General features: G+C 42.5%; 1 protein-coding gene across 1 annotated transcript in view; it reads right to left on the bottom strand.

Moving 5' to 3' along the window:
• tmem8b (transmembrane protein 8B) overlaps positions 1-24,856 on the bottom strand; it is a 41,425-nt gene extending 16,569 nt beyond the window's left edge. Inside the window, exons 1-9 of the mRNA XM_079515392.1 lie at positions 24,755-24,856; positions 17,653-17,842; positions 16,609-16,816; positions 13,369-13,502; positions 10,047-10,315; positions 7,338-7,720; positions 2,622-2,718; positions 1,896-2,019; positions 293-435 (exon numbers count right to left, since the gene is read on the bottom strand). Of these exons, the coding sequence (XP_079371518.1) occupies positions 293-435; positions 1,896-2,019; positions 2,622-2,718; positions 7,338-7,720; positions 10,047-10,315; positions 13,369-13,502; positions 16,609-16,816; positions 17,653-17,842; positions 24,755-24,842 (1,636 nt within the window). The 5' untranslated portion in view covers positions 24,843-24,856. The remainder of the gene's footprint in view (positions 1-292; positions 436-1,895; positions 2,020-2,621; positions 2,719-7,337; positions 7,721-10,046; positions 10,316-13,368; positions 13,503-16,608; positions 16,817-17,652; positions 17,843-24,754) is intronic.
• Positions 24,857-27,815: the final 2,959 nt, after the last annotated feature.

Below are 27,815 nucleotides of genomic sequence, written 5' to 3'. Positions count from 1 at the left end.
CTACGAGAACAGACAAAGTCTCTTTAAGCTGTTATTCACTTCTTGTTGTCACATGAAGACTGGACGCTTCTCAGGATCGTCCACAGGTCGATAAAGTCACATCACACAGCCTAACCCAAGTATTGTTTGCTTGCATGCTAGACCTACTGAAAAGTATTAAAAAATCATATAACCAATCACCAATAGATTGGTACACCATGCAAAGAGAGAGAAAACACTCAATTTGCAGTATTACATAATACATACTGTGTTTTACTATAAACCACTGTGTGTTGTAAATGGCTTTTCTCACCTGCTTTACATTCACAGGCAGCATAAAGGTAGTTGTTAGTGCGTAGAAGCTTGCATTGGCCATACGTCCCGCAGTCGTTGATGCATGGAGTCAGGTAGGAGCGCAGGTACACCTCCGCTGTAACGTTGGTGCAGGCCTCAAATCTGGGAACATCACATGAGGAGGACATTTGTGAGGTGTTCCACTGGAGCGTGTACAGCACGCAAGCGACTACATTAAATGTACAGAGTTTAGAACATAAGTATAGGACAAGGAACGTATTTCAGTTCCAGAAAAAAAAGGTACCGGCGGTCACAAATCAGAAGTGAGCTTATTTTTTCCTTTTGGAGGGCATTAGAATGGATTAGGTGGAGCAGAATCATGCTCAGTATGAATTTTGTGATGAACGTAGCTGAACAAAGAACAACCTCTAACCAGCCTGTCACACACACACACACACACACACACACACACACACACACACACACACACACACACACACACACACACACACACACACACACACACACACACACACACACACACACACACACACACACACACACACACACACACACACACACACACACACCTTTTTTCCATTTCTTGAAAAGTAACCATATTTCACATTCCACCCAATCCACCGGAGAGTGACGATACATTAGCTTCTATGCCTACAGTATATAAAATGTGTAACTCTTTCATTTAGCCTGCAGTATGTGTACAGTATGTGAGTTTTAATTATTTTGTCTGCTCTTTTTTTCCCTTTTTTGAGAATTTTAATTGCAATAAAAAAAGACTGTACTGCCTCATTCCCTTTTGACTAGTCTTGATATTAGCATGTGTAAAAGAGTGGGAATCAAAGACATGGTTAAGATGTGAGAAACCTCAGAAACGCGAACATCTGCCACATGCTTTCCAGACCTCTGTAATGCCTGATTTATACTTGGTTGTGCAACGATGCAACACTTGTGAGTTTGTAGATCTGCTATTTTTGATGCGCAACACAGGCGCGCAATAAAGTATTCAGGCTTGAGCTCTGTCATCATGTGAGGATGAAGTCCTGTCTCACACCATCTGTTATACAGATTCAATTAAAAGTCCCAAACGACTAGGACAGATTCACGTGATTTGATCCTATTCACGTTTTCTTCAGGTCATTTATTGGCTTTTGGCAGGTCCCTCCATAAACCACCTACAGAACTAAAAGCGTATATCTCAGTGAAAGCATAATTTTGACACCTTCACTTACTCTGTTCCAGTGCTGAATGACTACAGAAGAAATATTTTGTTGAATGTGTGACCTTAGGCATGAAAAGTATTTTTTAAAGCAAGTCAAAGTCTACATCAGAATTATGCAAGTCCCACGCTGTAGCCTACAAAAGCTAATAACATATTCCCAAGGAAACAGCTAGAAATCAAACAGGCAGAATGCAGAAGGCCGGCTGCATCTCTCAAATAGTGGCCATGAATGCTTTATTGCAACATTCTATTGATTCCTAATGCCGAATACGATTGAAAGAATCTAGTAAGTGAAGTAATTAAACATGAATACACACAAAAAATCGAATGATGTGTCTACCACTGGCTACACCAGAATCAGCATTGGCATTGCAGCTCTCACCCATGTTCTTTGGCACAAAGAGAGCGCAGGCTGAGGTACCAGGTGCCCGTTTGTGGGTAAGGAATTCTCAGCTTGGTGATGTTGGAGGAGGCATTCACTGAGAGGAGGAAACCGGCACCTGACTCTGAAAGTGAGAGCAAAGAGAACGTTCTTATCTTATTACTCCAGTGTCAGAAATGCTAATGGATGAAAACAGCATATATAATAAACAACCACCAGCCTCCTCTGCAATCATTTCAGGGAATGATTTCACACTAATTTCTGGATGAAGCAATTTGGTATAATTGGACTGTAAATATGTAGTTTTCCCATAAAAGTCAATTATAATGTAATTGGAACATGGCCAGGTGCTGAGTTCTAGCAGTTAATGGAAGATAAAAAGGGATGTCATGTTGCTATAAATGCTCCTTTAATTTTATGAAATAATGTACTTTACTGTATGGTTCTTAGGTATTGAATCACTTTATGTGCCGTGAAACAAAAGCATAAAAGTAATAATAAAAATAATAAAACGTAATAATAAAAAAGCAATAAAAGCACGGTTAGAAAGGCTAAGGAAAAGCCACACCTAAAGTACCCGATAACAACATTTGTAATAAGAAAAAAAGAAAATCTCACATTTATAACTCGATTGCAGACTCCATTATTACTCCCCCCCCACCACATCCTGCTCCCCTTTCTTATTTTGCACTGGTGTAACAAGACTGTGCCTCGAGGTTGACATACCTGATTCACATTTCAGTGAAGAATTATCACGCAGGAACAGAGGCATCCCATGGTTCAGGCAGCCGAACACTGTGACATTGGCTCCTTTGACTGTCGACTGCAGGAGGAAATGCACACGTCAACATCAAACATCCATCCAGCCTTCATGCATGATGCTTGTTTGGCGAGTCTGGCGACACTTACGGTATCTAGGGTATCTATTTCCTTAGGTCTCAAACCCCTTACGGTATCTAGGGTATCTATTTCCTTAGGTCTCAAACCCCTTCGACTCTGAGTGATAGTGAGCTTTAAAATGTCTACCATCAACAGCAATTTCTTTTCTTTCAAAATAGCCAATCTAGAAGCTCACAGAGCGTCGCCACGCGTTGTAAACTTGTAGAGTGGCTATTTTTGGCCAAATGTTAAGGTTCAAGTGAGAAGAAAGGCTAGGGATTAAATTAGACAAATTGGCATATGCCTGTGGAACTTGGTTGGTAAAATCGATGACATGAAGTGTCAGTCATGTAAAAGGAGGGAGTACTGTAGATGCAGGCAAAACATATTTATAAATTCTCTAAGATCACTCTAGCACCAGCAACTAGCAACTTGACAGTTAGTAAATTCAGCAATCCGTCCACATTGGAATTATTCAGTCACTCTCAGCAGGCAAGGATTGGGTGCAGCAGAGCGTTCATGTTTAGAACGTTAGTGTATGGGATTCATTCAACAGCTAAATTGCCACCAAGCTATAGCTGCCACTCCACGACATTTAAAAGAAGCAATTGTCACACAAATTGCCATGGAATTTGCAAGTTACGTGATACAGTGACATTGATTGTTCCAACTAAGAGAAATTCCGTTTGCAAGGCCACAGTACAGAAAATAGAACACATACAGAAATACTGTAAAAAGAATTGAAATTATGAAGTTTGTCAGTCCAGTAATGATAATAATGTGTACACATTTTTCTCTTGTATTTACACAAGCCAGCAATGCGGCGTGAAGTGCTGCATTATCTGCTTGCCCAGCGTTTTTCCAGGGTTATTCTGCTGACAACATATCGTTTCTCGTTGTCTGTGTGTTTTCTTGTTTCAAATCGTGACAATATTGCCCTATTGTAACTTCTTGTACATTTGAAGAAATTCACACATTGCACCATCTAGTGGAACAAACCACACATTGTTTTGTTTTTTTTACGTCACCCCATACTTTCTGTAGTACAGAATGATGTCATAGATACAGTGGGCACTATTGTCCTGCTCTTGTATTTCCCTCCCCCTCCCTTTGTGTCAAATACCAAACTGCACTGCTGCATCTTTTAAGATGGCAGAAGCAGGGAACAGCATGTCAGATTGCATTTTGATCACAATATTATGAACCTCTGCAGAAGTAACTGTAGGTCTAAAGTGTGTCTGCGAATTACATTTTGGTAACTCGCATTGAAGAAATTGCCGTCCGTCCGTCCGCCCGTCCGCCTGTCTGTCTGTCTGTCTTTACCTACAGTTATACCCCAGCATTCCAAAGCCCGCTATTTCAACGCACCACCATTCCGACTCGCGGCATTACTAACCCTGTCCCTAAACCTAATCACATGCGGAAGCCACGTAGTCGGAATGGCGGTGTGTCGGACTCAGAATGCCACTCTGTCCCCCATTATGTAGTGGTAGGCTGACAATAAATAGCATCTCCTTTCATCACCACGGGTTCCATGCGGTAAAACCCTGTATCCATTAGACATGGGGTACATTTGGATGAACATTATGCACATAGACGTATGTACTGCACACATGTTGAAACATCTGCAATAACCTCACCCTCTCTGTGTCATACGCATACCAGGAAGAAATGCACACTGGACCAAGCAGTCCAATTGGAAGTTGGAACAGTAGTGGGATGTAAAATTTGCATAAACTTCTCCTGAAAAATGGTTTTGGTACTACAGTATAATTTATGTTTAACAATGCTAAAAGCTGCAGCAATGGACCACCAATTATTCACAAACTGAAATAATATACTCTAGCTTGGTCAAATGTTAAAGAACACCAGATTGAATTCTCCTATCCTTTTTTCCCCCCTTCTTCTTCTTCTTCTTCTTCTTCTTCTTCTTCTTCACAAAATGTACAGGAATTTCTCCAGGCAAGACTCAAGAGGCACTTCTAAATTGATTCAGAGATTATAAACAATCATAGTTGTGGACCACATTCAAAATGAAAGCCTCCTGCTTTGACTTCATTGCAAAAACATCAAAACATTGACATTTGTTCAAAGATTATTGGAATTTTGTAAGCACAAGGTGTGCTTTTGTAAGCTACAGGGCTTCATGCCCAGGAGCAAATGGTGTTGACAGAACAAGTTGGCAAAAACAAAATTGTCTCAACTGGTGTTGCCTCTTTGCTCACATTCTAGGGTCGAACCAGGAAACGAACCAACAACGATCCGAAAAAGACATCACTCTGCCACAGCATGCGTACAGTAAGTGCCTCTGCGCTGTTATCGTTAGAACTGATTATACATTTTTACTATGCTTTCAAAACATGTTCATGTGGTCTTCTAAGCCTTCTTAGCCTGCACCCAATGAGCTGCAATACAGCCGTAGGCAGGTGAGGGTGTTTGAAGGAGCTACAGTAGTAACAAAAAATTTCTTTTGAAATAATGTGCTTTGTAAAGCATTATTTATAAGCCAGGCTTTTACACCATTTGTTTCGAACCAATTTAATATGCAGCACTAAGGCACATGACACACAGTTATGTTCAAGGTAATGCACATACCAAACAAGAAAGCCCTCCGTTGAGTTAAAATCACTGACTCCAGTTCAACAGAATTCTTCATCTCCAGCTACAAAAGCACTGTGGCTCAATGCACCTTGAAAAATAACAATATTAGGTTTTCTGCTCATAGTCATGAAACTATTACTTTGATTGGTTTACTTCATGAAAAGGACTGAGACAGACAGGACATATCATGATGCCAAGTGATGTAAAAATCAGCGCTGTCATTGACTACTGTGGCCTGAATCACCATCAACAGCTCAATTTTTTGATTGATTGATTGAAGAATTTATTAACAGTTTGCAGAATTACAGTACATTTCAAGCACAAACTCAATACAAAGGCTGTTAACTGTGAGTGGACGACCCAATTAAGCATTACACTTGTTTCCAACAGGGTCCACCATGTTCAAATCATCAAAACATTTAGAGACGTACAAATAGACACTTCTATAGACAGAACAGGAATTCATCAAAAAAGAATTCATCAAAAAGGAGGTAAAAAGGGAAAAGAAAAATATACAGTGAGGGGAAAAAAAGGGGGGGGCGGGGGGGGGGATTCACGTACAGCTCCGTTAAATTGTTTGTTTTCCTTGGAGGAGCTGTGTTGGGTCCCCAAGTCGGCTCCGTGGCCGTACCTTGAGTTGGCTGTGTGGCCGTGACCATCTCTTGTGTTGTCCTTGCGTTGGGTCCCCAAGTTGGCTCAGTGGCCATACCTTGAGTTGGCTGTGTGGCCGCGACCGTCTCTTGTGTTGTCATTGCGTTCGTGTTTGAGGGATTCCGATTTTACAGGGGCCATGGTCCACTAATTGATACAAAAAGTATGCACCAAAATCAGTATGCTATGAAACAGGACATGGACACTAAAAGGAGTCAAATCTGACTATTCTTCAACCCACCTCAATTATGTCGCCAAATTTGAGACAAAAGCAGATTTGGCAAGCGTCTCCTTTGCTGCCGCTTAGTCACAGAGATATTTTTTCTTCCCAATGTGGAAGTCCAGGTTCTGTTTGAAATAAGCTGTACACACAATGGATGTCATCCTGTCATAAAACAGCTGCCACATAAACAAGCATAGCTGCAGCACTGTCCTAGTGTGAGGATGAATTATAGTACACAAGCAGCGTTGGCCTGACTCTAACAAAACTTTGAGCGATCAAGTACCAAAAGAGAGTCAAATAATAACTCAACTTGAAATGCATTTGCAACAAACTATTATTGCAGTAGGAGAGCTCTATATGCATTCCTCTTGCAAGGACAGCTTGATGTGTTACAAAGAAGGAGCCCCAGTTTCCATCTCCCCAAACCCTGCAGGCTTGTTAAAGAACATAGCATACTGTAGGTTTACTGGTTGTTCTTGTCACACTAGCGGAACATTGCACCCCAATACAGCAGGACACTCTCTGAAGAATCTATGCCATTGATCCTACAGTATACACTACTATAATATACGGCCACAGAAACAAGGATTTGTAATAACGTACATTACCTTGAACTTAAGAGTCTTATTGTATGCACAGAATGCATTGCAATGAATGAAGTCAACTGTATTCCCCCACAAATGGTAAAATAATATCAAAATCAACAATCAAAACTTGGTCCTATTATTTTCATGCTACCCCTTCTACATCGTTTGCTTTCTATTGAGTTGTAAAACTTGCTGTTTAAGTCTGCAGTTAAGTTAACATCTGCTGTCTGAGCACCCACAGATGCATGCCAAATGGTGACAGCTCAGCCAATCGCCATACTGTATAGAAGAGAGATGCTTCTTGAATTTGATCAATCAAACTCTCAGTGATTGGTCATGCTTAATGTATACTCTGGTGAATGATGACGATGTCACGAAAATACCCGCTCTGCTGTAGCAGTTCCACTATTCAACCGTGCGACAAAGGCAGACGAAAAAGTATAAAGCAGGCTTCAGATTTCACAGCAACAAAGTGCCGTAAGCTTTGATGCCAAGACTCACCAGGTTGAGTTTAAGCTCCATGTTGAGGACCCCTCCGCTGTCCAAAACGGGCATCAGATTTATAGCAAACACTGCCGCCCTGTCTGGTGGAATGGATATGTTGGGTCCAAAGAAGACGTAGAAATGCACCGAAAAAGTGTCCAGCTCATTGCGCAGGGTTGGACGGATGGGCCAGCACTTGTTGGTGTCAGCGGTGGGGGCCAGGTAGATGATACTGTCCTCTGAGGTGTGCAGGTGGCTGACATTGTGTGGGAGGCCGGGCAGGTCTGCCACAGCGAGTGTCTCAGACAAGGAGAACCCCATTGCGGTTCCAAACGACTGGGGCATGTTTAAAGATGAACTGGGTGATGGTGCTTCCTTGGACAGATTGGGCTTGGAGCAATCTAGACAGAGGGGAAGAATACGGAAATGTACACAATAATTCTGATTGTGGCAAACCAATGTTTATAATAGATCTACAAAGGAGATTGTGGTGCATTATCAAAAGCACATTATAATATGTAAACCTACAATATCTGATGATAATCTCATCATGGGCAAACACGAAATAACATGATATTTGCTTGCATTATGCATGGTAAGTGAACAAGTCTTTTGCAAATGTTTGGAATAATCCCCTTCGGCATGCTTTCATAATGAAAACACCAAGTTTCTGTGCTCTATACTTGATTATTAATGAGGCAAAGATACACAGAAATAATAAATATTATCTTTTGTCGCAGCATTTCAAAGTCTTTGCTGCCATAGCTTAGTGCTGTCTCAGTCTCACAACATGTTTCAAGTATTTTGATGTTTGTTGTGGTAAGGGCAGCTATAGTGTTCCTAAAATAGACTGGTCTCCACATAAAGGACTTAAATTCGATTGTTTATGTACTAAAAGAGTGATTTGAGCGATGCAATACAATGTAAGTCAATGATGAGGATATTTTTGAATAATCAATTTCTAATCAGCAATGCAACAGAGCAAGGCCGGTATCTCGCAAATTGGACTAGTTACATCATGATAACTACTCGGCCCAAACCTCTACCAAAGTGTTCTTGTGCTTTAAACATGTATTATTTACCTTCAGAGAAATATAGTATGTATAATAAAGCTACCCTTTCTAATCCCCTGTATGTATCTAGCACTCCAGCCAGCAGCATGAAATTTGCAGAGCAGACTGAATGGAAGTGTGTGCCCATTTCCGTCCGAGAATATAATAAGCCAGAAACCATGGGGAAGGAGAGGACTCCGGCTAATAGTACTTCCCCCCAACTTGAGGCATTCTTCAATTTAAGAGCAAATCCACAAAAGGTCAAGTGAAATAGGGCAGGCATGCAATGGTAAAGAGACTGTGAATAATTAGTCTGGGTTGCCATGGCGACAGAGTGCACAGCGTACAGTGAGGAGCGGCGGGATGGGGATTGCTACATGGATGTCGACTTCCCGCAGCTTTGCGAGCCGTCCCCGTGGGCTGAGCACAAAGCATATCTCTGCTCCCCACAAGTTAAAGCCAGCATGTAGCACTCAAGCCTTGTATCGCTGGCCTCCTTGCAATCAGACATGCCTCGCCTCGCCTCTGGCTCCAATCTCGTCCTCCTGAACGAGGTATTTTATGATCCCCTCTGTCTGCCTCTCTCTCTCTCTCTCTCTCTCTCTCTCCTGTCAAACATGGTTTGTAAAAACTACAAGCATGTCATGCACGCATGTTGCAGTTGTGAGAAGGATGAGAACACTTTGCAATGCGGACAAATTACACTGGAGAATTAGTCTCTGAGCGTGCTGTGCCCATGCAAATTTGTAGCCGCAACTATTTTATTTTGTGGAAAGAAATGACAGATGCTTGATATCAGGTCTGTCCTGATGAAGGTCTAATCGACCGAAACGTCGACCTAATAAAGAGCAACATTTTGGCAAGTGTCTGACAGTGTGCGTAACCTTTTCTTTGTTTTTCAAAGATACCCTTTTTAAGATGCTTGATATCAAACTTGTGTTCCAATGTAGTTATAATTTTGTCACAAGCTCTTTCTAATAATTGGTAAAATATTTATCAAATCCAGAGCCAGACTTAAACAATCTCAACCTGGCGTTTCTCCTCCTACCTACGAAGAAAAAAAAAAGATGAAAGATGGAGTACAAGGCTTATGCCTTGACAGCGGCGATATATTATCTTGAGGAATGTGACATATATAAAGGGAAAACAAGCCAGTCAGCATGGAAGTCTGATATTAAATGTTTCTCTTTTCAAACTGAGACCACATCTCTCTATCTACAGTCACTTGTGAGAGGATCTCACCAGTTGAGACCACATCTCTCTATCTACAGTCACCAGTTGATCCACCTGTAGATAAACTCCCAGAGCATGAAGACATCATAATAGCCATTCAGTACACTTCCCCGCAGTGTTGTTTTTGTCGACTAAAACTATGACGAAAAATGTCAACAGCTCCGTCGCAGAGCGACGCGTTGTGAGCTTGTAGATCAGCATGCATAAAATCAGCCACTATGACCACATCATAGGCCCACCAATATACATTTTAGTCGACTAAATCAACTTTAGATTTAGTCGACTAAAATCTTATGATATTTAGTCGACCAAAACTAGATTAACACTAAAAACATTCAATGGGACCAAAATCTAAATGTGACTAAATCTAAACGAACACTCATTCAAAAGACTATGACTAAAACTAAAATCAAAATTTGCTGTCAAAAACAACACTGCTCACCTTTGACCTGAACGCCGATGCGAAAGTAGACGTCGGAGTTGCTCAGGTATCTCTCCACCAGGATGTAGTACCACTGCTGCCAGGCGGGCAGGAGCGTGTCTAATTCACAGGGGCTCCACTCCCTGCAGTCCAGTGCACTGGAGTTATGCACCGGTGGCGCCCGCGCTCTAATCTTCAACACCACTGGACAACTCTCACTGCTCTTATTCCGGGTGCTGCAGTTTACCAGTTGCACCTTCACCATAGAAACGTAACTGGGGATGTACACTCTGACAAGACGCAAGCACACACACACGCGCACGCACGCGCACGCACACACACACACACACACACACACACACACACACACACACACACACACACGCACACGCACACGCACACGCACACACACACACACACACGCTCATTAATTGTTTTACTAAAGATAATGGTGACATTGGTGATGATTATTGTGACTACTAATGTGTGTGAATAAAAGTAGGAGTTCCAGTTTAGAGATAAGCTGATAAACAGCTAAAAGACATGCACATCCCAGACCTACACTAGGCTGGGTGGGTGCTGGATCAAAAACAAAAACAGATAATATCGGCACAGCAGTATTGCTGCTCCCAAATGCAAGTTTACTTTGGTGACATTTTGAGCCACCAAGCTATTCCGCAGAATAATAGGACACAACTTGCATTAAACCTTCTTAAAATAGGCAATCTGAAATCCCCTGCCATGTGTCCTATATCATCCGGTCTGTCCATCATTGTTTTAGCCACAAACAAGATATCATGGAAACTAGTAGCTGCATTGCAAAGGAATTTGCTGTGCACCTACCTACAGTATAAACTCCTGGAAGGATGAACCCTACTGCATTTGGTGACCCCATGGCCTCTAGCACCACCCATTGGTGACCCCATGGCCTCTAGCACCACACATTGGTGACCCCATGGCCTCTAGCACCACCCATTGGTGACCCCATGGCCTCTAGCACCACCCATTGGCCAGAATTCCCATTTGCACACAAGATATCTCCTAATCTAACTGGCATGACACTTAAAGGGAAACTTCACCCTTTTTGCAAAACAAATATATGTTAATGACGTTTAGAAGATTTAGAACACTTTCCTGGGTTTTTTTTATGTGTATGTGGTTTTAGATATTTTAGATTTTAGCAGTGAACCCAGTGTCTCTGATGTCATGGACACTGGGCTCACGTACTTCCTGGACTACATGTTGTCTCAGTAAGACAGCCCACCCCCTATCCACAATGAGGAGCAGTGCACCAAAGCATTATGGGAATTGTAGTCCAGGAAGAAAGTCAGCCCAGTGTCGATGACATCAGAGACACTGGGCTCACTGCTAAAATCTAAAATATCTAAAAGCACATATTACAAAGACCCCACACTAGGAAAGGGTTCTAAATCTTCTAAACATCATTAACATATATTTTTTGGCAAAAAGGGTGAAGTGTCCCTTTAATTGTCTGTACTATACTCTGGTCCCAAAACAAGACCAAGATACCAAACGAAGCTACTACCTGGGGTGTTAGGAGCAGCATGACCTCTAGGAGACGCTAGTGGGACGTTTAGTTTGTTTGCTGATGGAGTAAGGAGTCTCAGGAGTAAGGAGTCTCAGGAGTAACATATAATTAATTAATCAATTCATAATTAATTAATATCCTCAATTGAATCGAGTTTATATCATATTATTATGAAACATTTAAATAGTTTGAATCATTTTGCAAGGATGGACTGTGTGAATTCCACATCAATATATCAACAATCTAAGGCTTCATTATGAATCATACTGTATGTAGCCATCATGCAATAGCAAATCAGAAAAATATTTCCATTTTCATTAGAAGGACCAATGTCTGCACAAGGTGTGGTTAGTGAAGTAAATTAAATAACATTTCCATGCTGTGAATTATATTTTTTGTAATATGTCTCCTTTAATTTGGCTAGAATAAATGAGAGAAAACCCACAGAAAACTCAACCTCTACCCAGCCTCTGTTGAACAAGGCACAAATTCTAGGTTGAAATACCTACTCCTGTATGTTGGTGCTGCCCCCCCCCACACACACACACACACCCCTTCTCATGTAGATTATGTTCACGCTTCCTTATGCGGATGATTTACCTGCTGTGGTTTGACCTGAGGTGGTTTTTAATCATGTGAAATGTGAGGTTTTCCCTTTCCATGCTGCACTCACTGGTCTTTTGAACAGCACCTTAAGGACACTGAGCAATGCTGCTACTTAGCCCAGCCTCAAGGCAGCACGTTATGCACACACCTGCTCATATGGTGCAAATGTTCTAAAAACAACATACCTGCTATCATTTGCACTGTATATATTATATTTTCATTTGTTTTATTTAACCTGTATCTATATCTTTCCCAATTGGCACTCACTCTACCTCATGTCCTCTCTATTCTCACTGAATACTAAAAGGTTTGGAGCTCCCATGAAAAAAACAACAAAAAAAACAGTTTTTTACACTTGTAAACCTGTGTGACGAATAAATTGTTCACAAACTCATACAATGAATAATTGGACATTGCCTACTTTAACATGGGGATATGAAATATGGATAGGAAAACGTGTAAATATCACAGAGTGGACAAAAAATAGAAAACAGTGTCTAATAAAGGCGTGGCTTCCCTGTGGATTACAGAGGTCATTTTTATGATGTCATATTGATGATGTCAATCTTTGCACACACACACACACACACACACACACACACACACACACACACACACACACACACACACACACACACACACACACACACACACACACACACACACACACACACACACACACACACACACACACACACACACACACACACACACACGGTATGTGAAGAATGATTGACCTGACGGCCGAGTGGTTATGGAGCGTACCACATTTCCTGCCTGTCTACACTATAGACGCCTTTCTTGGCCTACTGGCAGCATGCACAAAACATCTGACCCTGATCGGTCCAGTGGTTTGTGAGATTAGCCCTGGACACGCACGCACGCACGCACGCACGCACACACGCACACACACACACACATTGCACGCACGCACGCACGCACGCACGCACGCATGCACGCACGCACGCACGCACGCACGCACACACTCAAACACACTCAGCGTATCACACTGAAGAAACATAACTAATAATAATGGCATTGTATACCATGGTATTACATAAAACTACGAATATAAGTGTGAGATATGGTGTGACTAGGTAAGCTGTGCAGAAAACAACTCAATATCCTGACCTCTGTATATCCATTAAGTGTTCAGCCATGCACACGTTAAAACATAATAAGACTCACTTATAAAGTGCAGATCTGTTATGGTGGGGGATCATCTGATCGATAAAGAATCCAGGATAGAGCACTGAAATCCCGATAAGCCTCTGGACGATGAGCTGAGGCTGGAATAGATACTGGCATTCTTCATATAGACCCTGAAGGGAGGAGAGAACGATAATTATGAAAGTTGTACAGTAGGTCATCATCCGATATCGAACACTTCAAGATGATCTTGGTCATACTGTTCCTGCAGCCTCCTGAATTAGTTTCCCTCTGTCCATCTTGCCCTATTTCCCAGTGTCACGCTGCATTTACACTGAGCTCAAATGGAAATCCATTGTACTGGAGGATGGAGAAGATCGAGTTTGAACCAGGAGGCTGGCCGGTCTGTTAAAAATAATAATCCTCATGTTAAAGGGCCACTTCAGCCCTTTTGCAACCAGATCTTATTTTATGTGGGTAATTTGTGTTTTTAGATATTTTAGTGTTTCAACAAAGTGCCTGTGACAGACACTGGTCTCACTTCCTTCCTGAATCCTGGACTACATGATGTCTCGGTAAGGGCACATCCAGACAGTAGATTCACGAAGATGCCAAATGCCGCGAGCGGCAGTAGTCTCTTCCTGGTTTTTAGACAGCTGGTGAATGGAAAATGAAGCTTGCGCACGGCTTCCACTTGCCACGGAGGCAAGCGTTTCCAGTTTTATGGCTGACGCTGCAAGTTGCAGCGTGGGTGGAGCTTCATTTATCATCATTTATCCAAACGGACCCTTACGGGTGCATTTTGTTTACATTCGTACTCTCTCAGAGTTAAAGGTGATGAAATGGCCTTACACTGATTTTGTTGTTTGTTTTCCAGTTCAGGTTGAAAACTACTGAAGGGTTCAACCATGGCAGGTTGCATAAGGCTGAGCCTGACCTTATACAGTAAGGAACACAGCTGCAGGTAATCAAATCAATAATGGGTGTGTTAGATTAGCTGCAGCTGTATTACTTACTACTAGCCTGCCAAGTTTTGAATCTACTGTACTTTTTAACCTGAACCGAAAAACAAACTACAATACAAAATCACTGTATCAGCCTAAAGGATATTGTTGCTGTCGGGCAAAAATCCTGTATCTCCCTGTTTAAACTTTTTATGTTGTTTTTTCCATAATTAATGCCCTACTTTATTATACTGAGGATTTGACTGTGTGTACTTGGTAATCCACAACAAAAAGGACATGGTGGAGTTTCAAATGAGCTCCAGCGTTCATAGTGACTGATCACAGGCCACCCTGCTCCCTTCACGCCAGTGTCACGTCATCTATAACAGGAGGTGCTAGCTGATCACAGGCCACCCTGCTCCCTTCACGCCAGTGTCACGTCATCTATAACAGGAGGTGCTAGCTGCGTGACCCACTGATTTATTGCACCCTGTCAGCCAGGCCGGCGGGTGTGGCCTGAACATCATGTTGTGTTTCCATGTACATCATAAAACAGGCTAGATCTTAAAAAAATTATGGATTACAGACGAAACATGAAACAAAGGCCTGCACCACGCTTGTCTCTGAGGTGTGTTCTGGACCGCTCTCTCCTCAACGCCAATGTAACTTCATGATGCATGTGACCCAGTTCATTGTGTGTTTACTGTTTAGACATAATGGGCAGTATTATGCGTGTCTTAAGTACCAGGTCTTATGACTTAACTTAAGACCTGGAGGCGTGGTCAATGCTGTTTGGCCACTCAGAATAGCCAAATGGCATTGATCACGCCTCCAGGTCTTAAATTAAGTAATAAGACCTGGTACTTAAGACACGCATAATACTGCCCATTAATGTGTGCATTTCGACCATTCAGCAGGAAATGTCTGTTTGTGCACAACAGACAGACAGACAGACAGACAGACAGACAGACAGACAGACAGACAGACAGACAGACAGACAGACAGACAGACAGACAGACAGACAGACAGACAGACAGAAAAACAAATAACCCCATCCCTTTCTACAGTGCAAGTTCAGACGTACCAAATGTGTCCATTCAATCTCAACCCCATCCAGTATGAAGTCATTCCTTTGTAAAGTTAACCACTTCTTGTACTATATATTTTTTTGTCGTATTACAAACAAGCTACAAGCTCATGTGTTGTGAACTTGATTTTACACATTTTGAACACCGGTAGTCAATAACAGATCAATAACAGGCAATGTCCTCCGGGGCATTGCCTATGTCTTATTCAACACTCGACTCCCCATCCTGATTCAAGAGCACCTGTCTGCAACAGTACCTAGATATATGTCTTCTAGCTTGCCACCAGAGAGTACTGTCAGCAAGATGAGAGTCTGTAAATATACCTTTTATTGCTCCTGGTATTGATGATCATTTGTACTGTATTGTATGATGATAAATTGATTGAATATATATGACCACAATGGAATCAAGCCCTCAGGGCTTTTTTGTTTATCCTTTTAGCATTGCTTGCATAGGTGTACCTGCTGTACGGCTTGCAATTTGTTTATAAAGGGATCAATCAATCAAAATCCCTTCCCCGTTGACAGGCATTGCCCCAGGTACATTTTTGAGAACTACTATAACGACATGCACAACATAGGGACGGCAGGTTTAAAGTGGTTAATGTTGACGGACATCATGGTTTTGCAGAGACATTATGCCCACACGCATATGAATCATATTGTAGTCTTGACAACGTTTGGGAATCATTTCAGATGCACTCTTGAACTGTGCTGCAGTAAGCGGCAGCCTCCAGGGAAGCACGGGCCAACACTACAGCAGTGATAAATTTGGTTCAAACTATTATGCAGGTGTTGTGTATGTATGTGTGTGTGTATGTGCGTGCGCGTGCATTCAAGGTAAATATGATGAGGAAGAAATGGATGATGCCACGCTGCAGGTTTTAGCCGTGCTTAAAGCTATATATACTTCGTTGTAAGAGGAATAGCCAAAATCTACAAAGCTCACAACATTGTGATGCCTTGTGAGCTTGTAGATGAGCTATTTTTTAAACGTTTTAAGATTTTTAAATTACAATACAATTTTTTTATATTGATACTTTATTAAAAGTGTCACTGCAAATAACATGCCCAGAATAGACGGCATTTTGAAAGCCGTTCTACAAGATGGTTAGATTACTTAAACATTTTTCAAAGTATCCTTTGGTATCATTATGAAAGCGATATTGTAAGATTGTATTAAACTACCGGATCCTATATTCACAAAAACAAACAAACATGCTATTTGTGAAAACTGATTAAGTTCACCTTGACTGAGATCTTCCCTTCATCCTTAGGCAAATGGGCTGCCAAGAACCAGTCCCCAGGCAGCGGGCTGGTCACGTTGAAAGCCCCCGTGGTACGGTTTGGAAGTGTCCAGGTCAGAGTGACAGCAAATGACCCTGGGATGACTGTGTCCCGGGGAAAATGTGTGTAGAGGGGATTGATGACAGGCGGTGCCCCAGACCTGAAGTACCTATGAATCACGGAGACAAAGCACTATTTCAATTCCCTGTTACTGGGGCTTATGGCTTCTTCACAGTAATTGGTATGGAATCAATTCAGCTATGGCAAAGAAAACCTGTCTCTCAGAACGCTAAGGTATTGCTGTAAGGATATTCAGAACAGTAGAGCACACACATCCGATCTGGCAAGAAGGGCTAGGATATACGGAGAATCAAGATAGTGGGTCCACACTGTTTATTGACAATCAACAATTCAATAAGGATCTAAGTGTGACCCCTTTTTACTATAATGCCTCATACTTGGTTGTGCATCGCAGTGACACGTTGTGAACTTATTTTCTTACTTATTTTCCCTGTGCGACACCGGCAACTAACTACAACTCACCCTTATAAATGTATAACATACATGATGAATCAATCATTATTAGAACCCGTTTATCTAATTGTGCCCACATTTTTCACAAGAGCACAGGGAGTCTGAGGTGTCCAGAAGTATCAGTTACATGTGCTTTCATCACAAACATTACAAATAAGAAATTATAAAAATGGACATGTGAGTTGCGACATAAAATGCAGAGCTTGCTTCAAGCAACACTTCCCTGCATCTGATACCAATCAGCTGAAACTCTAAATGTAGACATTCTTATCGACCAAATTCTGTGGGTACGATCTAAAAAATGAGTTAGTTAGTTAATGGCACTTTAAAAGTTTTGTGAAAAAGGGCTTTTTTTTGGGAAGCCATTAGTTGATTTACAGCCCACCTCAAAAACACCTTTGTGACTCTTAATTAACAACAGTAACACCTGGCTTATTTTGATTTAATGTTGTCACGCACGAACGCACTTACACAGTCACATTGCGGTCTGGGCAGCTGTCTCCAAAAGTGCCCCCTTGCTCCTTGAAGGTGATGAGGTTCCATACGGCCATCATGGTGTCGTCAGGCACATTGAAGTGGAACAGTTCCACACTGGCGAAGGAGTTGAAAGCATTCAGCTTACGAGGCGTACGGGTGAAATAATCAGTCACAAAAAGGCAATCTGTGGGACAGAGTGAGAGAGCAACATTGACTGTGAATATTTTAGAGCCTGACCAATGCCCAATATTTGGGGTCCATCCCCAAATAATCGATATTTTGTTCAAAATCTTTCAAAAATGTTGATAAATTCTATTTGGGAACATTTAACTTAAAGATATTTTGGTCACTACGCACCCTTCAGCCTTTTCGCAGCCTGAAAATCTAGTAGCCCTGATCAGAGCACTAGCTTTTATAGATTACATGTTATATTAAAGTAAACAAAGTAAAACAAAATCACACCGGTGTGAAGTGAGGGGCGCTCTTATCATCATACATCATCTCATTCTGGCCAATCACAATTCGCGTCTTCACTTTGTTTTCAATGTTTGTGTTTACACAGACCCTCAAAGCTGGACATAGGAGGGGTAGCGCCCCTCAAAAATGAACAAGCAAAAACACAAATATAAAATAAACACAGGGCTAGCGCCCCTCAAAAATGAACAAGCAAAAACACAAATATAAAATAAACACAAGATGAACGTTATTTTATTTGAAAAATATTGAACGTTTTATTGTATAGATACCGGTAAATTAAAAGGCTTTAGAATATCTGTGAAGGTTCAACTTGTGGAGCTGGAGGTGGTGGTTGGTGTGCGACTGTGCACGTGCGTGCGTGCGTGCGTGCGTGCGTGCGTGCGTGCGTGCGTGCGTGCTTGTGCGTGCGTGCGTGCGTGCGTGAGTGCAAGTGTGTGTTTCATTTGGGGGGGGGGGGGGGGGTGTACAGTTATGCAGGCTCACTCATGTCCTGCATTATGTCAAATCCTTGGATTACATCCATTGAAGGCTCCGCATAAGAGCGAGCGGAACAAGTGGCAGGTGTAATCTGCCACATTACCAACATGAGCTTGGCCCGACGCTGAGCACACGCCCAGTGGGAGGACAGAAGGCAGGGTGAAAACGAGTGTGAGTCAGTTCATTATGAACACATTTCTCTAAGGTAGCTGCTATCACACAGAGACACGCAACAACAGAACTGGGGATATGGGGAGGGAAACTTGAAGCAGCATATCTAAGATATGCCGGGGTTGGCTATAACGTTTCATAATCGTGGGAGAGGATTTTCCAGCATTGCAGTCGATCTACACCTACGTTTTCTTTTGGAATGAGGCATTAGTGCGGCTTATAGTACAAGCACCTTGAGGTTTATTTATCATGCCTGAAACTTGAATCCATTTAGGAGGTGCTGGCCCCCAAAACATATGGAATAAACATTTATGTGTGCTGTATGTGAATCACATATGAATATCAAGTACACAGCAAATGGTGCATTTTTATATAGCGCCTTTGTCCAAGGCGCTTTACATTGCGGTTCCCATCCAGCCACTCTACCCCTGAGCCAACATCGCCCCTATTAAATCTTCAGTGTAAATGTATCTATTTAACAGTGAGTATTGTACCGTGTACCTTTTATTTCAACCACTGGTTTGGCAGTGCCATTTTCTTTACTAATGCCAAAGCAGGGGCAACACAAGTGGCCTTCTAGAACAGGGGTTTTCAACTGAGTGTGAATGAGGGACCACCACCCTGACTTAGAATCAACCTGGGGACCACTGTTGTGTTGGGTGGGGATATGGGCTAAGATTAGTGCTTTTGTAAGTTAACACTTGCTATGCATCCCATGTGTATAGCCTGCCCTACACGTATGCGTTTCTCATCCATTGACTACTAATCATTTCCTAATAATAATGACTCAACCCCCTCTTGAGATTCTGACTTTTCTGTTGAATTTCTTGACCTCCAACTTGTCAGTAAATGACTACTAAATGTTACCTAAATGTAGGTCATTCTGTTCACTGTTTCTCAACTATTGGAAAGAAAATGACAAAAATCAACAAATCCTACATTACTAAATGCATGGTCAGGTCAGGTACCACATGGAATACCTTCACAGACCACCACCAGTGGTCCAAGGACCACCTGCTGAAAACCCCTGTGCTAGAAAGATGTAGGAGTGAATGTGTAATGGTGTGTGCTTCTGGAACGCAGAACGCACAATGTGATCTAGGTGTGAGTTGTAGTAAAAGAGAAAAAAGTGCCTCTGCTCGCCTCGGCTCCTCTCTCCCACACTATTACCAGACCTCAGAGCTGCCTGTGTATTTCAACTATGGCAGTAGCCTTGAGAGCAAGGAAGCAGAAAGTCAGATGAATAAAGCAATCTTGCTGTCAAGTGGTAACGACTAATCCCATACGACGCTCACCACCCATCATTCCATCTAAACCTTCCTTTGACTCTGAGTCTGTTTCATGCTGTACGAGCTATCTCTGCTGATCTTTACCCTTTCATGTGATCTTTATACTTTCAAGTGGTCTTTAGACTTTCATGTGGGTTTTAAACCATACTACCAGGGTTGAGAGTAATCATTATGTGACAGTGTTAGGGATTACAGTAATTAAATTAGATAAATTGTTCATTTAACCACTTAAACTCTATACTTAGTTGTCTGGAGTCCCCCAATGCTGTACTCCTTCTTCCCTTTACACCAAATATCTTAGATAAAGAAAATAGCTGATCAAAGCTCAGAACACATTGCAAGCTTGTAGTTCTGCTATTTTTTGCCAAATATTCACCTCAGAATAGAATCGCTGTTGTGGTGAAAGGACCATTTGGTTTTTGGCACGTTTAGGCCATTGACTATGGCAAAGTCTTATATTACATTGCTGAGTAATTACTTAATGATCATAATAGTTTGTCGAAGGCTCTCTTCCTATTATTTCATACACTGCTGGAAGGATGGTTGATGCATTGCAATATTCAGTGGTAACATGTAACAAATAAAAGTCTTATATTGAAATTAGTCTACCGTTTTAGTTGGTCAAATTAAACGGAATGTTTGATATTCAAATCAGCTGTTTATGAACACTGTGACACATGGCATTTGGTCAGGCAGATATGTAGTTATATTGTAATCCATACTGTATGTATCAGTGTGACAAAAATATATTCGGGTACTTGTTGGTGCTGCCTTAATGAAGTCATTTTAATTTTCGATGAGGGAAGGAGAGTTCCTTGGCATTCCCCCAACCAACGTGATTTTGACTTTAGTAGCCTCTCCTGTGAGCTCTCCCAGTGAGCACTATTTTACACTTGTTTAGGTCTACCTTTGGCAGGCTCCTGCTGTTTGTCATTTGTACGGTACAGTAGATTTAGTGTTTGAATCGATAGTTGTAGGGTAACCATCTACATCCATCCAACGATGTCTGGTGATATAAATGTATCAGCTACAACAGGTCTGACAGCAACACCCCCAGTGTCCACCTGGGACTAATTAACAATTCCCTCTGTGACTGGAGCTAGCATGAAATGTATGGACGCTATGGATTCATTTTCCCCAAAGAGCATTGTGGGTGCTGTTTCATGTTGGGGGAAACTAATGAGAAATGTCCTTAAATATAAAATAAATAAATTCAATAGGAAATTCCACCAGGCAAAGGAATGGTTTAAAAAATACTTTGAGCTTGAATAATTTAAAATCATCAAATTAACTCACAAAGCTTGTCCATGTAAAAAGGTCAATTTCAGTTAAATTAGCACTAAGAATATTGCTGTGCAGTTAGTTCACAGTTTATCTGTGCCAGTCGCTTTTAGAAACAGTCACACCGTGATAGTAGCAATCTGTTAATGAATGTAGGTTGATGTGCAAACCATGTACTGCAGGGACAGGCAGGCTAAGCTACAGTAGACTCTGGATACTAATAAAGCAGTCTGCCTTCATGATGCCTTTCTGATGATAAATATGATTTGCGTGGAATATGAATTTCATGTGATAGTGTACACTCGTCCCACACAGATATACAGGTATGATTATTCTGGGGTTCTTGTTAGTCTAAACATTCATGAATACGCCACGCCATTTGAACAGCGAGTTCAACCTCTAATAGGATTATTTAAAAATAAGTTTTGCTTTCATTTGAATGACAGAACTCATTTCTCCATACTGCAGCACCAGCGCTGTTGTACAAGCCAACAGAATACCTGGTTCTGGTTCTAAAAAGTGGTTTCCTTAAGTATTTATGATGCATGCAAGGTGCTCAGACAGCTGTATTCCAGAATGTCAGTGATGATACATATAGGCAGAGGAATGTCTCCCTACTGCCACAAATCAGTCACAACCCACAGGCTTGTCACCTACCGTTACCAAAATTATGAACTCCCACACAGCCCAACAGTTATGCATCGGAAGGTAAATTTGCTATTACATTCATGATTTCCTGTCCGTCTGCAATGATACCTCCTCGTTACACAAACCTACGTTTTTTTCCTCGTCTGACTGTGTAGTTACAAGACAGAGACATGCCGTCATGTGGTTAAGTATAGTCAGAGAGGGCTGACAACAAATGCCCTGAATAAAGCACACAAAATACTTTTTTATTTCCTTCTCTTACTGTTCTCATCTATTGTATATATAATGGACTATGCTCCACTTTACATACTGTATACATATATAGCCTATAAATCACAGCATTGTCTTTATTCCCTCAGGGATTGCACATGGTTTGTCAACCATAAATGCCGTATGTATAACAGAGATGATATCATTACCAGACATGGAACCTTACAGCAGCAGTGTTGTTTTTGGAAGCAATTTTTATTTCAGTTTTAGTCATAGTCTCTTAAATAGTTTTCATTTAGTTTTAGTCACATTTTAGTCACCCGGAATGTTTTAGTGTGTCTAGTTTCAGTCGACTAAATATCATAAGATTTTAGTCGACTAAATCTACAGTTGATTTAGTCGACTTATATGCATTTTGGCGGGCCTTGATGCCGTCGTAATGACTGTTTTTACACCTGCTGAAAATAGCCGATCTACAAGCTCACAACGCGTCACGCTGCGACGCGTTGTGAGCTTGTAGATCGGCTATTTCCAGCATGTAACAGATTGTAAAATGACTTATACTGCATCTATTGTCCACTAGTCCCTTCCTAACATTTTAGTCTAGTTTTTATTTGCTGACGAAATTGTCAATATATTTAGTCTTAGATTTAGTCATCATAGCTTAGTTTTCATTTAGGCTCCATTTAGTTTTCGTCAGTGGAAAAAGGTAGTCGACGAACATTTTTCGTCTTAGTTTTAGTCGACGAAATCAACACTGTACAGCAGTCTGCAGATGGTGTATTGTCAATCAACGATGCTGGATTTCCATTATCCATTGTTCTGCCAGAGCAACTTCTCACCAACACAAGCATTTTAACCTCTTGAACCCTCAATCTATAATAAGTCAAATAATACTTACGGTAGACAATGTGTTGCTATTGAGACAGAGCCTGGTTTGTGAGGCTAGTACTGTACTTAGTAGTGCTCTCTTTTTTCCCCTCTACACCAAATATCTCCAGCGAAAACAGAAGCTCACAACATACCAAATGGCGATGCATTAGCTTGTAGATCTGCAATTTCTGGTTCATGTGGTTAATAAGAATATTCATAATTAGACAAATATTCATATCCATTTTATTTGCAACTCTGACAGTTTACTGTACCACTTTGTAGTGAACCTGAACAGCACTGCATCATTATACTGTACTTGAATTAATTTGATGCATTTCAATAGCAAATCTGGCAACAGATGGTGTGCTAGGCTGTAGAGGCACATTTAGAACAAGCTTTTTAGCTGTATTCAATCATCAAAACAAACTGAGCTGTCTGAACGACCTCCATTTAATATTCAACCCGAGCCAATTAGATTCTGATGAAGATAGTGATAGCTAATCTTCTTGGCATTCATATTGGACAGAAGAACAAGCGGTACACAACTACACATTCAGAGGAGTAACCCCACTTGAGCATCATCTCACATTTTAGATGTAGAATAATTAAAATCACATTTACTTGATCAATCTGAAATCTGTATGGCTGTATATCAATATGGCATCAGTCTACAATTAGATTAGGACATTGTCTGATGACCTCTGGTGAGTTAAACACGCTACCCTCCAAAACAACAAAACAAAAGAACATCCATAGACACAAAGCAGACACTATAGCTCTGTGTCCCTCAGGATGTGCAGTGCACTAGACTACATTAACTGTCAATTACTGTATCACTCCATCTAGGGTTGTAAGTAGTATTATGGCATGAAGAACAAAGGCCTTCCTTTTATTCGTCTGGCAATCACATCACGAGACTGTGACCTACAGTACTGTAGCCTATAAGACACTTCCATAAAAAACGCTACATGTCCTTGCAGCTCTAAGAAAAGCAGGAGAAAGAGACATAATACAGAATAAATAGGGGAAACTGTGAGGGAGAAATATATGAGTGTTAAAAGAGAGCGACTGTTGCACGCACGTCTGGAGACATACTGGCTGTTCATCTTCACCGGAGTCAACAACACACATGAAACAGTTGTTCTTATCCAGTTCATACACTTGTAATAGCAGCCTGGTTATAGGTGGAGGCCTACAAAGCTATAGAATTTTATGTTGTACCTATAATATGGCAACCGAAACACGAGAACTGAATTCATCACATTCTTATAAATCAAGCAGAGCCATTAACACGATTAAAACAAATATAATTATTGCATCACGTTATTGTGTTTGTTGCCACAAAGCCTATTAAAGAATGTAGCCCAAACAGCCAATAGAATAGAGTATCTGCCAATTATGCTGTTGCCATTATTAGCCTAATAGCAATCCTTCCATGCGTCACGTAATTAAACACAGCTGTCTTTCTTTCCCTATTCCAAGACATTTTTGAGGATGCCTGTTAGAAATAAACACTGGCCACTGAGGTGCAGTAGCCTACACTTACACTATACTGGCGGAATGGGACTCATTGTGCTGGTATAGGAACGATTTCAGCACCCGACAAAGAAAGAACAGCTCCTCTAAATGAAAGCACTGGGCATTGAATGAACCACAATCGAATCACTCACCTACAAGAGCGCAGAGATAGGTGTAAACAAGCAAGAGGAGCTTCGGCGTGCCGTATCCTAATCCTCCCAGACGCTCCAGTCGCCACATTGTTAAAAGCAGAATGTTTATTATGGGCTACAGCCCGAGTGCAGTTTTCAGTCGCTTTGCTGGTCTACATTTTTTCAGATTTTGCTAAAGACCAGCTGTTTGTGTATGACGTAATTCAGACGGCGATGGGACAGCGCCTCCTCTTTTGCTTTGATTTGACGATCTGAGGATGTCGACTTATTTCATTGGGTCCCTTGCCCTGTCAATCGGAGGAGAGTGCAGACGTCGATTGCACCACAAGGCTTTTCATTTCTATTCGGCGTTCAAGATATATAACACAGGGGTGAAGTAGGCTATGTGAGCGACAGAGTACCGAACAACCCCCAAAGCAACCCGGTATTCTTAGAGCCTGGGACAAAAGTTGTGGAAAATAAGTGCCTGGTCATTTTCTTCGTCCTTGAGCATACACTGAACAATGGATAATGATTTACGTTTACCCTGTTGGATGGTCAGACAGTCACCATGTCCATTCATGATCCATCTACTCTACTGTCTGCATTGCAGTCTGCATTTGATTCCCAAAACATGTTTGGACCAAACAAGAGCGCATCAATAGTGTAGGGCCACTTCTATTCAGAAGAAAGGGGTAATTTGAAGAAGGAAATTCCCTACAATGGCCAATTTAGAATTCAAGACCTCGAACACACAGTGTTCAAGATAAGGGCATTTTGAGTAACATTTTATAAATATGCTACCCAACAATAATTTTAGCTTGAAAGAAATGTTGGTAGATATATGTAGGCTATGGCCATGGTTGTATTATATAGAAATTTCACGAAATACCTTTCGTTTATGGGTAGGTTTCCTTCGGTAGGTTTCCTTCAAAACCTAGCTGCAGAACATTATTTTATGTACTCCCAGGACAGAAAATTCTAGAATTTTCGCTGTCCTGGGCTCTAAGGGTGACGTAGGAAGCCACGCCTATCCCGTATAGATACCTGCGTGGCTACGTCAGCCCTCATTCAACTTTTCTTCTGCTAAGCTGCGAGAACGAACTTTAACATTCCAGTGTGTGCAGGGTAATATATCTCGCAAACTCGGCCGAGAGATTAATTCTTTAGGACCGTGAGATCTCTGGCACACTCTCGAAGCAAACAGAAGGATACTTCTCGAGAAAAAAAGCCGAACTTCGACACAAGTGAGTTCTAGGCAACTTGTTGCTACGCTAGCTTGTCGGAAAAAACAGCTCGCGCCTCTTTTTCTCTCTCGCTAAAGCTAGCGTTTGTTAGCTTAAAGCTATCGATAGTTAGCTTAGCGCTACTAGGCAGATACGCCTGTGGTCTACTATTACACGCCACGAGGAAGATAAACCTGTGGCTGTTAAGCACTCGGACTCCTCTCTCTACAAGCAACCATGTCGCTGACGAGGGAGACCCAGCCCGGGGAAAGACGCCATCGAGGACAGCCGGTGCCCGCCGACTGTCAAGAAGGCCCCAAACAAAAGACGTGCTCCACCTGGGGATGCGGGAACACGATGTCGGGCAAAGACGGGCATGCCGAGTGCATGTATTGTCTCGGCCTCACCCACACCCGTGAGTCCATGGAGGAAATCGGTCCCGTTTGCCTCCATTGTGAGAAAATGGACGACGACGTCCTAAACAACAGGCTCGGACGTGTCCAAAGGTATTATGACAACTTTGCCGCCCACGGACTCCGAGAGAGGAGCCCCACTCCTCCCCCGCGACGAGCTCGCATACAACGAGCTACCCCGAGACAGAGGCTCGACTACTCGGGCAACAGAGCCCCAACCGGAGCCTCTTCTTCAAGAGCAGCACCTGCCGGCGCTAGCCGAGACAGGTACGCTACTTCAGCCTCTGCAACCAGGGCTCACGAGGCCACTGATTACGAGGCTCATGGCGCGAGGCCAAGGGATACCTTCGCACCGCGCCGCTCTTCCCCAGCTCCACGTGCTCGACAACACGTCGTGCAGGCCACCATTGAGTGCCCGCCCAGACATACAGCTAGACGCAGACAGCCTGCCGTTGCACCCAGCTATATGGTGGACCGCCTGGACCTTTCCCCAGACCGCGCAATGTCTCCCGGTCGGGAGCATTGGACTACCAGGGAGGAAGGGGAGCTTCGTGATGACGAGCTCCCTTCCTTCCAGGAGCAACTCCAGGACTACCACGTCCTGGACGAGGCCTACGCGGACGAACGAGATGGCCATGATGACCTCTCCCCCGGGGACTACGTCAGCACCACTCGTCGCCCCTTCGACGACCTGGATGCCATGGACATACAGGAGCACCAGCAAGCCAGGGCTCCTGTCCCCCCGCCTCCTGTACCCCCCATGGATGACTCCAATATTTACGAGATATACAGGAAGGCTAGTGCACGTTGTAACCACACATGGCCTAAGTCAACTGTCAAGGTACTACCATGGGAAGGCAGGACTGATGAGTCCGCCCCCCCCCCTGCACCTAGAAGACAGAAGCTCCCTATGGCACAGGGCTTCGAGGAGGCCATGATGCACGCCTGGGACGAACCCCTCCTGAAGGTGGATTTTCCCAAGGCCAGCGCCAAGGGGCCCAACGACATACCAGATAAACAAACCCTCGCCATAGACTTCATGCCAGCTATGGACAAGGCTATAGCGGCCTACCTGGCCAACCCTGCAGCTCCTAGAGTGGATCACCACGTAAAGGAACCGCAGCTCCTGTCCAGCAGCGTGAGGGAAGCCTCAAAACTGAACAAGTGGCAGTATGCACACATGTCCTTCGTGGCGAAGGCCCTCAATGCAGGAGCACTTCTCCAGGGTTCCATGAAGAGCCTCCTTATTGAGATGGGACAGAAGTCCATTAAAGTCCAGCTAGCGGAACTGCCAGAAGACCTGGCCGAGTTACGCCGCCTGAATCACGAGATGGCCACCCTCCAGAGGGACTCCACTCTCCACAACGCCAAGGCAATGGCATGTTCCATCCTCCAGGAGAGATGGCGTTGGGTCGATCAGACCAGCGCCATCTCCCTGGAGAC

This window comes from Electrona antarctica (assembly GCF_951216825.1).
Source record: "Electrona antarctica genome assembly, chromosome: 12".
Lineage (NCBI taxonomy): Eukaryota > Metazoa > Chordata > Actinopteri > Myctophiformes > Myctophidae > Electrona > Electrona antarctica.
This window is presented reverse-complemented; position numbering and strand designations above follow the sequence as displayed.